This window comes from Talaromyces amestolkiae (genome assembly GCF_001896365.1).
Source record: "Talaromyces amestolkiae strain CIB chromosome Unknown scaffold3.1, whole genome shotgun sequence".
NCBI classification, from domain to species: domain Eukaryota; kingdom Fungi; phylum Ascomycota; class Eurotiomycetes; order Eurotiales; family Trichocomaceae; genus Talaromyces; species Talaromyces amestolkiae.
The window spans coordinates 1,685,762-1,703,688 of NW_024468039.1; the positions used below are offsets into that span (position 1 = coordinate 1,685,762).

General features: G+C 46.7%; 5 protein-coding genes across 5 annotated transcripts; all 5 read left to right on the top strand.

Annotated features, from left to right (window-relative positions):
- Positions 1-658: 658 nt before the first annotated feature.
- Positions 659-2,370, top strand: BHQ10_002596 (uncharacterized protein; the record flags this gene model as incomplete). The annotated part of the gene is made up of 3 exons (XM_040874759.1): positions 659-1,726; positions 1,777-2,177; positions 2,232-2,370. The coding sequence occupies 3 exons, from the start codon at positions 659-661 to the stop codon at positions 2,368-2,370; spliced, it is 1,608 nt and encodes a 535-aa protein (XP_040731101.1).
- A 1,191-nt stretch (positions 2,371-3,561) lies between these two features.
- Positions 3,562-4,503, top strand: BHQ10_002597 (uncharacterized protein; the record flags this gene model as incomplete). The annotated part of the gene is made up of 1 exon (XM_040874760.1): positions 3,562-4,503. The coding sequence occupies one exon, from the start codon at positions 3,562-3,564 to the stop codon at positions 4,501-4,503; it is 942 nt and encodes a 313-aa protein (XP_040731102.1).
- Positions 4,504-8,329: 3,826 nt separating this feature from the next.
- Positions 8,330-9,470, top strand: BHQ10_002598 (uncharacterized protein; the record flags this gene model as incomplete). The annotated part of the gene is made up of 2 exons (XM_040874761.1): positions 8,330-8,944; positions 9,066-9,470. 2 exons carry the CDS (start codon positions 8,330-8,332, stop codon positions 9,468-9,470), a joined length of 1,020 nt encoding a protein of 339 aa, XP_040731103.1.
- Positions 9,471-13,090: 3,620 nt separating this feature from the next.
- Positions 13,091-14,909, top strand: BHQ10_002599 (uncharacterized protein; the record flags this gene model as incomplete). Its single annotated transcript, XM_040874762.1, has 3 exons — positions 13,091-13,340; positions 13,396-13,669; positions 13,724-14,909. 3 exons carry the CDS (start codon positions 13,091-13,093, stop codon positions 14,907-14,909), a joined length of 1,710 nt encoding a protein of 569 aa, XP_040731104.1.
- A 654-nt stretch (positions 14,910-15,563) lies between these two features.
- BHQ10_002600 (uncharacterized protein) lies at positions 15,564-16,292 on the top strand (the record flags this gene model as incomplete). Its single annotated transcript, XM_040874765.1, has 1 exon — positions 15,564-16,292. One exon carries the CDS (start codon positions 15,564-15,566, stop codon positions 16,290-16,292), a length of 729 nt encoding a protein of 242 aa, XP_040731105.1.
- Positions 16,293-17,927: the final 1,635 nt, after the last annotated feature.

Consider the following 17,927-nt stretch of genomic DNA (forward strand, 5'->3'; position numbering starts at 1 on the left):
GTGCTACCGGTCCATTGCGGTCTCTCATGCTGCCTATTTAAGGATAGTATGTCGCAGCCTTAAGAAATTCTAGGTTGGTTTCGATGGCCAAAATTTCATGTAAGACTTATTTTTCTCGTAACACAAGCCTCAGATCGAAATCCTAAGTACCGGAATGATTTACGATGGCCATTTATTCTTTGAACAGAGTATCGCCGATTAATTCGGGTTATGATCACGGCCGATTCTCACGTCCTACTTTTACTTGATAGTCTTGGCATATCCTCTGATCATGCGCTTGCTCATCAGTAAAGGTTTTCGCAATATTTGACAAATTGAAAATGAACGTCACCACAATGTGATGCAAGGAAGTCGCGTATTGCGCGTCGATAATTAATAATCGCGAGTCACAGGGAGTTTCGCATCACCCGTCGGGAGAATGGCGTGCGAGAGCTGATAACAGTTGACAAATACTACAAGAACGCCCATGCTGCCACAACATGACTTCGCAAATACAATTAATCAGCGAGTTCCTCATCTCTATAATCACGATCCAGGTTACCGGGCAATACAGGAACTGCGTGTGCCATGGTTTCGCTGCCATAAACATGCTACCGTCAGTCGTCAGATCGCTACAATAAGTTATTCTCGATGTTTTAGGCTTGCATCGGCGAACACAATGTCGGACGTTGAATCATCGGAACACACGCCTCTGCTTTCCCCATCATCATCCGCTTCGTCCAATGTCATTTCCCCCGACGCCCCAGACCGATCCGTCGAACATGATACTATTCCCGAGACCGCTACATATGGAAGAAACATCTCATGGTCCAGCGCGTACATCCTGGTAATATCTCGTGTTATCGGCTCSGGAATTTTCGCAACACCGGGTGCCATCGTCAAGTCTGTCGGCAGTATAGGACTGGCATTATCACTCTGGGTGGTAGGAACCATTCTTTCCGCTTGTGGTCTGGCTGTATCGCTCGAATATGGCTGTATGTTGCCTCGCTCCGGAGGTGACAAGGTATATTTGGAGTTCACATATCGGTATCCGCGTTTTTTAGCGTCGACGCTGGTGGCCGTACAAGCAGTTCTGCTAGGGTTTACGGCTAGTAATTGCATTATATTCTCCAAATATACCTTTTTCGCATTCAATGTTGTGCCGAGCGACCTTCAGAATAAGATTCTGGCCATTGGCCTGTTGACTTTGATCACGATTGTGCATGGTTGTTTCATGAGGACTGGTATCGCTATTCAGAATGCACTTGGATGGGTCAAGATTTTCCTAGTCGTCTTTATGGCACTTAGCGGGATCTATGTAATACTCTTCCATCAAGGGGAAGATTTTACTGGTGCACTTACGAGGAATAAGGAAAGCGACCTTTGGAAGGATTTGTGGGCAGATTCCGATTGGAGTTGGAATACTATCTCGACTTCATTATTCAAAGTTTTTTATTCCTATGCGGGCTTGAGTAACGCCAATAACGTCTTGAACGAAGTCAAGAATCCAGTACGGACACTGCGTGGTGTCAGCCTAGCAGCTTTACTCACATCGTGCCTGTTGTATATGCTAGCAAACGTGGCCTACTTTCTGGTTGTACCACTTGACGAAATCAAACAGAGCGGTGAGCTAGTTGCGGCTCTTTTCTTCGAGCGCGCGTTCGGTCCTAGATGGGGGAGGACCTTCTTGCCTCTGATGATTGCCGTCTCGGCGGCTGCTAATGTCATGGTTGTGACATTTGCTTTGGTAAGCGGTCCTTCATTTCGGTATGAGCATTATTCTGATCAGTTGTATAGGCTCGCGTGAATCAAGAAGTTGCCCGACAGGGGTTTTTACCTTTTGCGAGGATAATATCCAGCTCAAAGCCGTTCAACTCCCCATTTTGGGGACTAATAATTCACTACATTCCATCTGTGTTAGTGATTGGTCTTCCCTCACAAGGAGCCGTGTACAATTTTATCCTGGACGTCGAAGGTTATCCCGGGCAGATATTCGGCCTGGCTGTTGCAGCGGGACTTGTACTGCTCCGTCGTAGAAGACCAGACTTGAAGCGGCCTTTCAAAGCCTGGCTACCTGCCGTGTGGCTTAAAATCGCGACTAGTGTCGCCCTTCTCGCCGCGCCATTCTTCCCTCCGCCAGATTGGAAGGGCGATGTCGACTTTTTCTACGCGACGTATGCAATTGTGGGCGTTAGCATGTAAGTCCGGAGTTTGCTTGGCTCTGACCTTTGAGACTGACTTTTCGTCTCTAGCATTTTGTTCGGCATTCTATACTGGTATATTTGGACGATCCTACTTCCCCGATTTGGAAATTACACATTAGAGGAGGAGGTGGAAGTTCTGGACGATGGCACAAGCATCACGAAGCTCGTGCATAAGTCCAAGAGCTAAACCGCAACTTAGCGATACTATCTCTTTATTGGTAAATATAAGTTACAACATGCATGCTTGTTTGCCTACTGGGTAGGATCTGGAACCTTGGCGATGAACTTGTGCTTTAGCGGAGGTGAGCATTGGCTTACTATTTTTTCCTTCTTTGTTGAAATTTTATAGACCATAAGTGGTTCTTTCATAGAGGTGCATTGCATATGGGAATTTCAATGTGTTTTCTCGGATCATTTATTGTCATGTTTACAACAATGCATCCAAACTCTGTCATCAATGACCTCAAAAGATTACTAGATATCAAAGTAGACTTACGCTACTTCTAATTGCTATATTTTCTGAATCACATTTTGTATTCATGTAAAACCTGAAGCTTTGATGAGAGATGAATGCTGGTAAGCAACAAAGTGTTGAGATGAATTTCGTAAATCGATCAGCGCCTATATCACCTTCTGGTATGATTTGGTCCTTAACTTACCAGCAGAATGCATATCACTTGAGCACTATGAAGAAGGGAGTGCACATGTTCTAAAGTACCATTTAAGGTTTTTGTTACTACCATAATTCCTGTTACCATATGTCGTTTGGTCGTTATGAACGGAGGAATTAGCGACCTGAGTAGTCGGACTAGCACCTTTCCTCAGTCTTATGTGATCAGTCGCTCGATTACTCAATCGGCACTTCTGCCGAGAGTGGCCGGATGCCTTTGCATGCAGATACTCGTGGATGAAATTATCCAAGCCATCAACATTTAAAATAGTCAATAGTAAGATATCCGCCACAATATAATAGGTGCTGATAATTTTCTTCAGAACATCTGATCTCGAAGGTTTGCTCTATCATTAGGTAAAAATGCAGAACTGCTTCGAGAAACTGCGGATACTGTAGGTAACGGACTTTTTTCCGGAACTTTCAAACAATCTTTTATTGAACTATAGTCGGATCCCATTTTCCAGTGTCCCTTCATTGTCGAATCAGCTGGACTTGGGGACTCCGCATTACTGCGGGGAAGGTGAAAACTGCACGCTGTTCACAACATCATCAGCATTGAATCTCCCTCGCCTTTCAAAACGCTCAAATCTTTCTTTTTACCCAAAAGCAAGAACTTGATACATTCTTGACCGATTGGTGATTGATCCCTCCCATATCTTAGACTTTGCATGTTTATATTATTGCTAGCTGGCGAGGAACTTCACCATGAAGCTTTTGTACCCCACCTCTCTCAAACTTGACATCCAGAGCCTCAAAGGCTTCGCGGTCACCCTTCATCCTTACGATGTCAAGATACCCATACCTGAGGATCTAATTGATGCTGAAATCATGGTGACTTGGTCCAATAACTCGGAGAATCTCACCGACGCTGCGAAACGTATGAAAAATCTACGATGGATTCAATCACTCGCTGCCGGCCCGAATGACGTCCTCGCAGGCGGTTTCGACACTTCTAAAATAATTATCACTACTGGATCTGGTCTCCATGATGGGACTGTTGCCGAGCATACTCTAGGCTTGCTTCTTAGTGGCGCCCGAAGATTCTACGAAATGCGAGACTATCAACTCCAGGGGAAATGGCCAGGGCACCTTGGCGGGTCCTACCCACGAAGTGACTTCACCACTTTACGCGATGCTCGCATTCTTATCTGGGGATTTGGCAACATCGCGAAGAAATTGACTCCGTATTTAACGGCTCTGGGTTCTCACGTACGCGGTGTAGCACGACACGCTGGTGTACGCTCTGGTGTCGAGGTTTTGACAGAAGATAAACTTCCAGAACTCCTTCCAGAAACGGACGCACTCGTCATGATATTACCGGGCGCCGAATCAACGCGAGACGCGCTTAATGCAGAGAGACTCAAACTGCTGCCCAAGCATGCGTGGGTTGTCAATGTTGGACGTGGAATATCCATTGACGAGGACGCGCTAGTCGATGCCTTGGAAAATGGCGAAATTGGTGGCGCTGCTCTAGATGTCTTTAAGACCGAACCGCTCCCAGAGTCTAGTCGCTTGTGGAAAGCACCGAATCTTATCCTCTCCCCACATGCAGCAGGAGGAAGACCGGAGGGTTGCACTGATTTTATAGCGGACAATCTGCGGCGATATCTCGCCCAGCAGMCTCTCCGAAATCGGATTTCGGAATAATAGAGGCGCGGCTTATTGAATTTTAGAAGTAGAGGCAAGGTCCCCGGTTCCGTTGAAATTTGGGCAAGGGATGCAGGAATATTCATCAGCGAAGTTGGTATTTACAGACGAATCCCGTTCAAATTTATCCGATAGAATTCATAGAAACACTTCTTGTTCGAATTACTATTACAGGCTCCCGTACTGAGATTTACACTCTGGTTTCGGAGGAGTATGTTTCATATGTAAGGTGTGTTTTACAGATTTATCGTTATATCATCTCGAAAGATTATGGCTAGTATGTACAACTTCATAGACTAGATTACAGAATATGAAACCTTTTATATATTATTATAACATATATTACTAGTAAATAACGCTAAGAAAACCACCGCTAACCTTCCTAGTAAAAAATAGATAAATAGAAAAGAGACTACGGTAACCTATCTATAAATAAATTTACTCTAAACTATTCTGATCCTGATATATATGGATTGGTGTCAAGATCACTCTACAGCTGAGATAGAGCTCACAGTGTTGGAATATTGGCTATTTTAATAGCACTCATTGCATGCATTGCTTCTCAATCTACTATGTAGTAGACATATTACGCACAAGTCAATAGAGTTGACCACATAAAGCTATGCATTCTACCAGTATATTACCGTCGTAGATTTGTACTATTAGATTGATACTCGGCACAGGTTGAGCACGACAGTGATGTTCCCTACTATGTAATACCCCCATAGAGGGTCTATATCGGACTCAATGACCTTGTATGTCCAGGTACATATGTAAAAGATGGCAAAAAGTCTTTAATGGTTTATGATACCCGATGCCTTTTTATGATCAACGACACGATCGTGCCTGGACAAAGTTTCAGGCGGCTCGCAACTTCTCCGTGTGGATTTCCATTTCCAATTATCATGGTCGAAGTCTCTCATTATAAGCTTGAATACAACTACTATCTAGAAGAAAAAGACTTTATCTTACCTGATTTGGACATCGATTATCGCCAGAAATCTTGTCTACAATTATTGTACGCTTCCGACCTTGCGCCCGATTGGAGACTCACTGCGGCTAATATAGCAAGCTTTGATACCTAGTACATATTCAACAGTTATGCCAGGTTCTATGTGCGATCAAGTCTATGTAACGGACGTAAGTTCTTGTCAAGGTAAAACGGGCTATCGCGGTTGAACCGTCGACGATCTTTCGGCCATCTTAATTTGGCGTGGTCGCATTTGCGTGAGCACGCTCCTCAGCCAGATGTCTGCACACTTCTTACTTTTTATTGTTCGTATTGACCCCTGCACAGGCCGGGTGACTTCCATAACCAACGCGTGAAGAAGGCTCTGTATCCAAAGTAATGGCTTCCGTACTCTTGCCGCTGGTGGCGTCAAGGAGCATGCGTGAGTCCTTCAACTAATTTGACAAGTACTGAAACGAGCGGGCTAAAATCTGCCATGCTAGTTATCTCACTCCGAAGTAGGATCAGCTGTGAATTAATTTTCTTCGCAGTTTTGGAAGTCTTTACCGAGCAACTAAACCAATGTGGCTGGTAGACTAACCGCCCGTTCTACAGCCCTGCATCGCCGGAGACAATCTCTCTCAGTCGATTTGAAGTGTGATCGTATCCGAAACGTGGCGGAGTTCGAAATCGAACCCTCTCTGCCGTAAGCGCGACCATCTTATACGAGAAGAAGTGAGTACCGCCGCTGGAAACCGGATCTCACTCCGGTAGATAAATACCTCTCCCAGCAATCTGGGTTTCGGTGAGTATATAAATTCTGCAACTTGATTACTGCTCAGCGACGTTCGATAACCACACCTTTACTGTTGACTTCCATAAACCATTGACATGGGCCTTAGGAGGCTTTTCGGCAAGAGCAAGCACAAACATTCCACCTCCGACATCACTTCGTGGGCTCCGGATGGTATGTACCGACAATTGGGGTTTTTATGACTTGGAACATTGATCTGGTGGTAGCAGTGAATCCTTATGCTCCTCATGGCGGAAGCTCGATCTCTTCCGCCCACAACCCTTTCGCATCCCACAGTATCCCATCACAATCCTCAGCTCTCACATTTTCATACACCGGACCCTCACGGTCCGGACCATTACATACCAGTCCACCAAATCGCTCAACCACCCACTCCTACACAGCACCCACAAACCCATTCCAGCATCCTGTTCAACGCCTTTGTCGAGAATGCAACTTCCCTCTAAGCTGCCTCCCCGTGCGAACAGATCGAAAAGGCCACTTAGGGCGGCTGTACTTCCGATGCAATCGATGCGGAGATTTCCGTGGGTGGGCTGATGATTGGGGTGTTTACCAACAGAATCCGCTGTGTAGATGTGGTCAGTTTAGTAGGCTAGATCGGGCGGGGCCTGACAAGGGGCATATTTATTTCTTTACGTGCGCTAGTGGCAATTGTGGGTTTTATACGGAGCGGAATTGGCAGATCGACAGTGGTGGTGGAGGTGGTGGCGTGGCAGAGATGGAGGGATGGTGATGATGAGTATTGTCATTGTCGTCCTCGTCCCGCCTCTTTGATAATATCTTGTTTGTTTATTGTATTACGAGTCGTGTGTAGAAGAATATGAACTTTTGTTCTGCGTTCCGGAAGGTAATATCTGGTTTTGATGATCTTTTCCTAAGGTAAATGGACTATAGGCTGATCAAATGCGACATGTTTTTGGTTCACTTGCGACGTCCGCATCTCCGGCAAAGCCGTTTGTGATGGGATGAAACGGACATTCACGGTCTAACTGCTTCTACCTCTCGGTTGAAACGGGATGGTAGCTTGCATAGCCAGGGGTCGTGCAAAAGCCTTGATACGATAGATCTTCCGAAAGCCTCCCACTTTGTCCTCGCCTTATTCCGGGTGGTGAATCATCCCCCGCGATGTTGATTCCAATGCCAATCTAAAAACTGCCATTACTCGCAGTAAAGGTATCCTTCACAGCACGTATAAAATTATTAGGGTTGTCTTCGGTGCTAGATCCGCTTGAGATGTTTCGCATCGAACTGCATTGTCTTGGGGAGTCGAATAGCTACCTGGTTTACATCCTTTTCCAAGGACAAAGAGTTGTAACGTATGGCGAATTGACAGCCTTTAAAAGACAAGTTCTAGGTGACGACTCTGCCAATTCCCAAATAGATTAATCACCAGTAGCAATCAATGTTGAACGAAAAATACAAGCCGATTTATATCTGAATGCACCGCCAATAGCGGCAAGTGTGCCTTCCATTGGTCTAGAAGATGTCATTTGGTATACCTCCCCATACGACTAGTATCCCGCAAGACCTCAGCTGTTCAGACCTGACTCTGACTACGTATCAAGTGGTCTTTCTACCCCAGAGGATGGATTGCTGAGTTTAATCCATAACGTGCACAACTACGCAGTTATGCATAAATGATATAACATTATGTGCGGAGAAAACATGGAGACGCCCTCGTCACGGCGCATGGCCCGCTTCGAGGGCACGCCCCACTGCTCCCTCGCCCCCCAGCGGAAATGTGTTGAGCTTGCTTTGAAACTTGTCCACAATCGGACGGACTAACCCCAACTTGCGTAGCAGAGGTACATGATGCAGATCGGCTACATCTCCGACCTTGAATGACACGAGTCGTGCTATGCAGATCTAGACAAATCTACCCCCCTGCAGCCATTCTGAGGTACATGTTTCGTCTCGTAGAATCATGGGTACTCAAGATACAAGAGGAGCGAGCTTCTCATCAATTTTCTCATCTCGAACCGAGGAGCAGTCGCTTTTATTTTATTTAATTTTTTTTTTTCAAACAATCACAGACCAGAAACATTCAGTAACGATTAATGAAAATGGTCGTGTTTCGAAGCCTACGTCGCTGTTCCCCATTTTCTAGCTCACTTAGGAGATTGGAAAAGTTGTCGTCGATCCGTAATGCGAGAGGACTAGCAACAAGGGCGACAACTTCCAAGTTGAATACCGGCGATAACATCCCTGCACTCGGTTTCGGAACCTTCCAAGATGCCGATGCCCAGGAAGACGCAGTTAATCGATGTCTGAAGGCAGGCTTCCGTTTGATTGACACTGCGCAGGTCTACAATGTTGAGCGCGAAGTCGGACGCGGCATAAAGAAGAGTGGTGTTCCTCGCGAGGAGATTTTCTTGGGCACAAAGCTGTGGTGCAATACCTTTCACCCTGAAGATGTCGAAGCCGCTCTTGAGTATTCATTACAAGAGCTGGATACTTCTTATGTTGACTTGTTGATGATGCACTACCCAGTGGTTTTCGCCCGTGGAGAAGAGAGGTTTCCTCGTGACTCGGAAGGGAAGATGATCCTCGGAAAGACAACATATTTGGATACGTGGAAGGCCATGGAGAAATTACTCAAAACTGGCAAGGTTAAAGCTCTCGGAGTGTCAAACTTCAGCAAAGGTGAAATCCAGACTCTGCTTGACCAAGGCTCAGTGGTATGTTAAAATCTCCCGTTCAAGGATGGTGTTCGGCAAGGGTTACTTACCATCAATACAGCCGCCAGCTGTACATCAAATGGAAGTACACCCATACCTACAGCAAAATGATTTCAATCAGTGGCTCCGATCACAGGGTATTCATGTTATGCAGTTCAGCCCATTAGGAAACATGAACCCGTTTTATCGAGAGACTGGTTGGAGCAAAGACATTGCGCACACTATGGAGCGCATCACGGAGAGTCCCTTGTTACTTGAACTTGGCCGCAAATATAACAAGACCCCGGTACAGATGGCTCTCGCGTGGGGAGTCAACAATGGACGCTCGGTCATTCCAAAGAGTGTAATAGATTGGCAAATTGAGCAAAATCTCGAGGCCGACTTTGAGATGGACGAGGAAGATATTGAGCGGATCAAATTTATGGACAAGAAGGCACGATTCAATGACCCAAGTGCGGATTATCAATACAGACTGTACGGCGATTTGGAGGGAATTGAAGGAACACGCGATGGAAGGACTCATTAGTATGGTGTAGTGAAATATCTTCATTGGAGTCGTTCTAGCATGAATTTGGGATTGTTCGAGCAGATAATCAAATATTGCGGAAGTTGCGATTTTTCGTCCCCATAAGCTGAAATATGCATCATATCCATATCGAAGCGTTGAAAGTGGCCTGAATCTCTTAATACAAGCATGCAAAGTCATACATTTTGCAAAACCTGGAATCATGAAGGCTCTTTTGGCACCGAGGCTCCATGATCCACCAGTGAGCATTTTAGATAGGAAACCGTTCGTAATCAGGCCCGCGATGTCTTGGAATGCGCGTCTCGGATAGTGAATGGGACACCCGGCCAAGAGATGGCAATGGACGATAGAGTACCCATCATCAATAAACTCCTGGATGTAGCGAGAGATTGTTGATTGGAAAAGACGACGATACTGAAGCAACCGACTTCTAACTCCACCAACCCGCGCAGTCCCTGAACCAGACTAAAAACCTGGACGGTATTTTCCATGTTTTCAGGGATGAGAACGTAGATACCCCAGGATTTGGTAGGTATATGGCTCGGGAGTGTCTGAAACCACTTAATAGAAGGTTCCCCACTAGGTTGTATAACGTCCAGTAGTCCAGGACAATAGGTAAGCTTGAGAGAATAAAGGAGAGATGATAGGTCAGATCTAATAAGTGCAACGGCCGATCGTGAAAAGACCGGTGCAGATTGGGCAGTGAGAGAACGCCAACTGACGTCAAGCATATACTCTGCGATATCATTACTGAAACCAGGTGGGATCAATGAAATTCTTAGACAACGAATAAAGAATAAAGAGACGGCAAGACGCCAGAGCGACAAGATTAAAGATGACAGATGGCAGTCGATGGGGGATGAACGACAGACGATAGGTGATAGATGATGGCAAGGTGAGTAGAGAACATAGTTGGGCGGAGCTCGATGCTGCAACCCTGGCGATATGGTGTGCTGCTTGTCCTCCACAAATTTTGTATAGACTCCTTCGCATGTGGCTTTCCTTTGTCCATCATAGCTCGCGTCGTATGTATTTTACGGCTATTTGAGACAGGAGACAATCTTTGCTGACCCGCGCTGAGCTTCCTTTCTCGGCGTAGTCACACACAATCCGTCCTTGAAAATCATTGCTTGCAATTTCCCAAGAGATAATCTTCGATTCTATCACGTGCATTGAGGTTGGATCACCTCCAGTAATGATGCCCCTGCATTGCTTAGTTACTGTGATATTTCAGAAACCAGGGGAATCGTTTCAAAACCTTGTCGTCGAATAGCATTAGAGTATGCCGACAAATCCTATCAGCAAAGGAAACGAAGACCGATGCTAGAACTTTATGGCTTGGGTAAAGGTCCAATTTCATACAAACCAAACGATTAGATCATACCAGGTGAGATGCGACTTGGCATGTAGGCTTTGGTTGTTATGTCGGCCATGATACACCCCAGGTTTCATTTACACAGATAGAACAATCATTTCACTAAAAGGATAAAGCATCGAACTTGTAAAGCTGCAAGTGGATACCATGCTTGTGGGCTTTTACTGTCGAGCCTACCAAGACTCTTACTCAATGCCTGCGATTCTCTTGGTTAATCATTTGGGCTGGAGTGTGGGTTCGATCAAAGGACCGCGCAGGCCACACTTGAAGAAGCCAGATCACTGATTATACTATAATGTTCATATGCCTGCTGTTGGTTCCAGCAAGGATCTATCTCACGGTCGAATCCTGCGTTAGCCTAAGACGTCTCCCATTCGACGTATATGTTACTATGAAGTGGGCTCAATTCATTCCGCACGTCTGAGCTCTTAAAGCAAGCTCCAAATGGTAAAAATGAAGGAACCATTTGACCACTAGTTTTATCACCAAGCCTTTGACGAATGTCGTGAAATAAGAGTTAGGGCTGACTTGAGGAGCCCCGCCCAAGAGGATCCGGGGTTCCGAGAACCCATGACTGTTAGTAGTCCGTACGATATTACTAGTATTCAGTGCCTAGTACCTAGTGCCAACACAATCTGTCAACTTCTAGAATTGATCGACCTAATGGACCGGCCTCAGGAACGGTCTATGATGTGGTGTTGGCAGTGGGGGGGGAGGGAAGACTGGGCCATTTGAGCAGTTGGACTAGCCATGGGTAAGGAATGTAGTAGCTGTCCCAAGGTGATACTGCATTCTCAATAAGATCCTTGTCTATGTAAGTCTTAATGTTTCAATCGCCAGTCGGTTGCATCGACTGGTAATTTCGGTTCTCTTGTACGACGAGGCGATCGGAAAATTGGTTGATCTATGAGGGTGTTCTGTTTGCGGGTAGACTACCCGATCTGCCACCGCCTTCAGTCTTTGCCTCTTCCGGTGTACATAGTACACAACTATTACTACGTACCTACCACCTGTCGAATGCGTGTCCGTACTCCGAGAAAAGACCGCAAAGCTGTCGTTGCCACCACGTGCCCGTCATATCGCGCCTTCCTCGCTTGGAAATATTGGAAACATACACAGACTTCGCGGCGAACAGGATACTTTTATGTAATCGGCGCACGAGTGTCGGGAGCACGTGCCCATCCATACCCATAGTATGTAGTAGTACCTGAATACACGTGGATCCGTGCGGGCCGCTGATTGGCTGGGGCGAGCCAAGACCGGGCGCTAAGCCACGGCGCTCGATCTTCCGCTCTTGGCGGTCTTTCCCAGGAAGGAGCTGGGGGACACGTGTGGGCAGCGGCGACGCGGAGTGGACAGCTTGGGGTCGGGGGTCTCGGACCGCGCTTTACACTTTCACATATATATCATATACATCTTGGCACCCTCTTCGTCGTCCACTGGATTGCCTCCTCGCAACTTCGACGGTTGTGCTGAAACTGGAATGAAAAAAAAAAACCTGCCATTCATACCACATGCACAAAGACAGCAACATCTCCGCAAATGCGACTAGGGTATGTCGCCCGTTGCTTCTCATTGGCGTTGTCGCTTCGGGCTTCCCCCATCTCGGACAGCCAAAGCAACTCATACGGATTGGGCATTTTGCGTCGTGTATGCACGTGGTGGTTCGGCGAATAAGGGTCTTGCGCATGCATGGAAGATGGACGGCTGCAATGCGGATGAGAACGTCGTATGCTCACGTTACGGCTGAAGCCTGGCTGCGATGGCTTTTTTCCCAATGGACTGCATCGTGAAGGCGCAGGCAGTCTGCGGCATCTATGACCCTCGAGATCGATATCATAGATTTAACAGTTGGCGGCCATTGTCCAAGGTAGACAGCGAATCTAGAACGCGATTGGATTTGCCATAGACGAAGCTTTGCCCAGCGAAGATTGGCACGGGTAAGCTTCCTGGTCCCGTTCCAGCCAAGGATTAATCTATTGGCGCGTCTCGATCAGTCGGTCATATTGACCGAATCAGAGGCTACCGGGGTTCACATGGCTGCTGCAATCTAACAATCTTCGTATTTTTTCTTGCAGCGCCCGGCGGATCCTTCCACAATTTTGGAAAGAGGCGTGTAAGACATGTGCCTTGGTGTGCTCACTATTTATACCAGCACCTCATCCTCCCGCCCAGAAGTTCTCCCGTTCTTTTTCTGCAGTCGACCTCTCCTTTGCCCTCTCTCTTTTACCTGCTTCCTCTCGCAATGGCTGAGCAAGGCAAATTGAGTGACCCCGTCGTCGAGACGTACTCCGCCCACCCTTCCCCCGTCATTGATCCCAACGAGCGCCGTCGTCAGGCTCTCGAGCAGATCGACAACGCTGAATTCGGCTGGCGCCATGTTCGTGCTTGTATCGTTGCTGGTGTTGGTTTCTTCACCGATGCCTACGATATCTTCGCTATCAACATGGCATCCGCCATGTTGGGTGTAGTCTTCTGGGTTGACAGCAACAAAGGTATGATTGTCATGGCATCGTGCCCTCCATTTTGGTCGCTAAACTCATGAATCAGGAAAAATCCCCACCAACTCCGATACTGCCATCAAGGTTGCCACCTCCGGCGGTACTGTGATCGGTCAGCTCGCTTTCGGTTGGTTGGCTGACCACGTCGGTCGTAAGCGCATGTACGGTCTTGAGCTCATCATCATGATCTTCGCCACCCTCGCCCAGTCTCTCTCATCCGATTCTCCTTCCATGTCTATTGTCGGCGTTCTCATCTTCTGGCGTGTGATCATGGGCATTGGTATCGGTGGTGACTACCCATTGTCATCCATCATCACTTCCGAGTGCGTACAAACCTTCGGTTTCCTTAGATCAATTACATGAACTAACAGACGCAGATTCGCGACGACCAAGTGGCGTGGAGCCATGATGGGATCCGTCTTCGCCATGCAGGGTATTGGCCAGTTGGTCGGTGCCCTCATCGCTCTGATTGTGACCGCTGGTTTCAAGGAATCCCTCGAGACCGCCAGCACCGTCGCCAAGTGCACTGGCGTTTGCAATATCGCTGTTGACAAGATGTGGCGTGTGGTCATCGGCTTTGGTGCCGTCCCTGCTGTCTTTGCCCTTTACTACCGCTTGACAATTCCCGAGACGCCTCGTTATACCTTTGACATCAACCGTGACATTGTTCAGGCCAGCCAAGACATCAGTGCCTACTTGGAAGGCTCCCGTGAAGGTCACCCCGATCAGGTTCAACGTGCTGCTGCTATCCAGAAAGACAGCGAACGTCTCGCTGCTCCCAAGGCTAGCTGGTCCGACTTTATCGCCCACTATTCCCAATGGAAGAATGGCAGGGTCCTTCTCGGAACAGCTGGGTCCTGGTTCTTCTTGGACGTTGCTTTCTATGGTCTCGGTCTCAACAACTCCATCATCTTGTCTGCAATTGGTTGGTCTGGCGGCTCTAACGTGTACCATATCTTCTACAACACCGCTGTCGGTAACTTGATCCTTATCTGCGCCGGTGCCATTCCTGGTTACTGGGTTACCGTGGCTACTGTTGATACCATTGGCCGCAAGCCTATCCAACTTGGTGGTTTCATCATGCTTACCATTCTCTTCATTGTCATTGGTTTTGCCTATGATCCATTGAAGAACTCCCACAACGGCCTCCTTGCTCTCTACGTGTTGGCCCAATTCTTCTTCAACTTCGGTCCCAATGCTACCACATTCATCGTGCCTGGAGAGTGCTTCCCCACTCGTTACCGTTCCACTTCTCACGGTTTCTCTGCTGCCTCTGGCAAAGTCGGTGCCATCATTGCTCAGTGTGTCTTCGGACCTCTCGTTCACCGTGGTGCGCCTGCTGGTTCTTCCGACAGCCCCTGGCTCAACCATGTCATGCAGATCTTCGCTCTCTTCATGCTTTGCGGTTGCTTCACCACTCTCTTGATTCCCGAGACCAAGCGCAAGACCCTCGAGGAACTCTCTGGTGATAACCTTTACTGGGACAGCACCCCCACTCTCGCTAATCACGAGAAGACCGCTGAGGAGGGTCTCGCTGGCAATGGTCACGACGCCTCTCACTAGACTAGCTCGGCCCTGAGCACACTTAGATTTACTAATTTCTTTCGATCGTTACTGTCTTACATACCTCTTTTATCGATTGCATCGCATACAGAGGCATTCCTTTGACCCGACTGAAAAGATCGGAGAGAAGCAGAATCAAGATACCCTATACCCTTATACCTCTGGTCTTCTCAGTTCGATGCGGCAGTCGCTATTAAATTACTAATTTGAAAATTTTCTTTTATCGTCTATCCGCATAGATAATTCCGTTGTTTTCTATCAACGAGGCGTAGTGATGTAAACAATAAGAACCTAAACATCGACTTGACTTAGTGCATCCCGATAGAATACACGATACGATATTGTTTCAAGCATTGCAATAAATTGTAATCAGGGGACAGAGAACGAGAGGGCTACGTTTTTGGTGAGAACCAAGCAATTGTCGAATTTTGGGTTGGTTGGTTGCCACCCACTGGCAGCCGAGTATTTAAACATTTCGCTCCCCTCGACTTGACAAAATTTTCAGTCAATTTTCACTTCACCACTGTTATATTCCGATTCATTGTCGCGACGTTGATAAGAACACCGCACTTGATTCTTTTGTATTGCGACGAGAAGTTTCCCTGCCGATCTTGAATACTCATTAAGTCTCCGCTACAAAGAAAACGAACAACAATGGAGTCTTCGACGACGACGATTGTCGCGCCAGAAATCGCAGCGGCAGAAAAGCAAATTCCAGCTTTGATTACATTTCAAACACAACCAGATAATGACGAGCATCAAACGGATCGCATCAACGCATTGCGCTTGATTGCCGACAGCGTCGCACAACAGCGCCAGGAAGCAAGCCGAGCAATAATTACTCATCCGGTCACCATAGCTATTGTTTTAGCCTTGTGTGCTGTCATTTCTCATTATATCAATGATCTCGCTACAATTGTGACTACAACTGCAGGTTGTTTGATGGCAGGAATGGCTGGAGTGGGTTATCTCACTTATGGCTACTTGGATCTCGCGGAGAAGACGGGGACGTGGTCATTTCTACGCCCAGATGCGAATTCTGACAAAGAAGACATTCTCATTGTCACCAAATATGGCGATGATATTATCGCCGCACTGGTTTTGAGATTGTTACCCCTCTCCGAGACCAAGAAAAACCCCAAACTCAAGGCGGTCATTCGTGCATGGACTGTGAAACAGCGGTATCGCAACAAGACTTTCGGAACGGCTCTGTTGGAGGAAGCAGTTGCTTTGTGCAAGAAGAATGGGTGGAAGGGCCCTGAGTTCTCGCCGGATCATGCGAATTCGAAGCGTATTCTTCCGGGGATGTTTCACAAGAACTTGGATCGGAAAGAAGCGAAGGCTCGGAAGTTGTTGGAGAGGACGATGGAAACGATGAAATAGGGTTGTGTTTCGTGTACGAAATGAAGCGTCATCTTGGAACTTGCCAGATTTTCCATCTGTACTATTAGGGACCATTGATTGAATCATTGACTTTTCATTCCACCGTACGCGCATCTAAGATAATCAATGTGCCAAGACTTCCGGCTTGGCACTTGCTGACTAAGGTCTTGACACAACAAGATGAATCGCAAATAAGAGAGACAACCTGGAGTCTGACTCCCATTGCCTAATTCCTGGTCGCTACATCTTTGCCATTGATCAAATCAGAATCTCGGTACGCTCTATCGTTGGGGTCACTCCAGCTTTGACTAGGGCGCAAAATTATAATCATCAGCAACAGCCAACAAGTATTACACGGGTAGTTTTGGGAGCCGCTAACTATACCGTAAAGTTTGTAAATTCCCTACCACGCCATACTCTATGGAAACAGTTTGTGGGATCTGATGACTTGCATAGTCAAAGGTTTGTCCAGCTGGAAATTATACTAAAATTTAAGTCTCAGTATCTATTTCAAAATAGACAGTCTTAGGAGGGTAAGACTTACCGCTTACCTACACGTAGCCAGTCAAATGTATATTGTATATAGGAACGATAGTTTCTATTGTTATTATCTGATTCTTTCCAAAAAAGAAACTCTACTATAATAGAAAGGGAAAGCTCCTGCGCGTAAAGAAATAGGGTATGAAGGTGGGTACAGTGGCCGTGGATGAATCGTGTGGATGGTTTCCAGGTTAGTGCACCGGTGAACTAAGTATCTATCCCATCGCAGCATTTCTGTCATGTAGTATTTCTGAGAATCCTCACTTTGTCAAGTACCGGCCACAGCGGTGCGGTAACTGTAACGAGGACATCCACAACGTCTTCGACAGGCGACGTCACCGTCACCAGGGTAACTAGCCGGAACAGATTAGCGAGTGGTGGTGATACCAGCACAGGCTGTATTGAGTTTTCTTTCGTCTATATCAAAGTCTATGGTATTATGTATCGTTGAACATGTGCATCCGGTGATACGGATTAGCTTTCAGAAATTAAGTCCTATCTCCGCATTATATGGTGGCAACCTGGCCCTGGAAAAAGTAATTGTGTCAGTGTGGTCGTGTCAGCATTTAGTAGTCTCTGCGGATCATGGTTTACCTCTGAACACCCACCTTTCCGAATGCATGAGATATCCGAAAGGTTTTTATATTTTCTGTTTTCAGATACCTCTCGTACAACGTATCGTTTATCGTACTCACGCTCTGTGGTTTGAATTTAAATATTATCACTGACATGACCGGAAATCAAACTCTGACTCCTGCGCTATCGTATATATACCCTACTTCGTATACCATGGATCACCCTTATATCAGATACTGGAATAGGACATTAGGATACTTACAGATGCAAGTGTCAGCTTTAAGTTGCGTTTAGTTCAAATTTAAATTAACATGCTACCCCACTGAGTCTACTCCATATTTCCGCTCTACTATAATAGACTTATTTTATTCCCTTCGTTGCGAGCTAGTGTACACTAAAGAATGTGAATTATCCGATTGGATAGATTAGCTTGCCGCCCTTCATTTGCAGGCTGTGGTTGGTGAGATGTAGTATTCTGCCAGTTTGTTAACCCTATATCCGAGCCTTGGAGGCACTCAG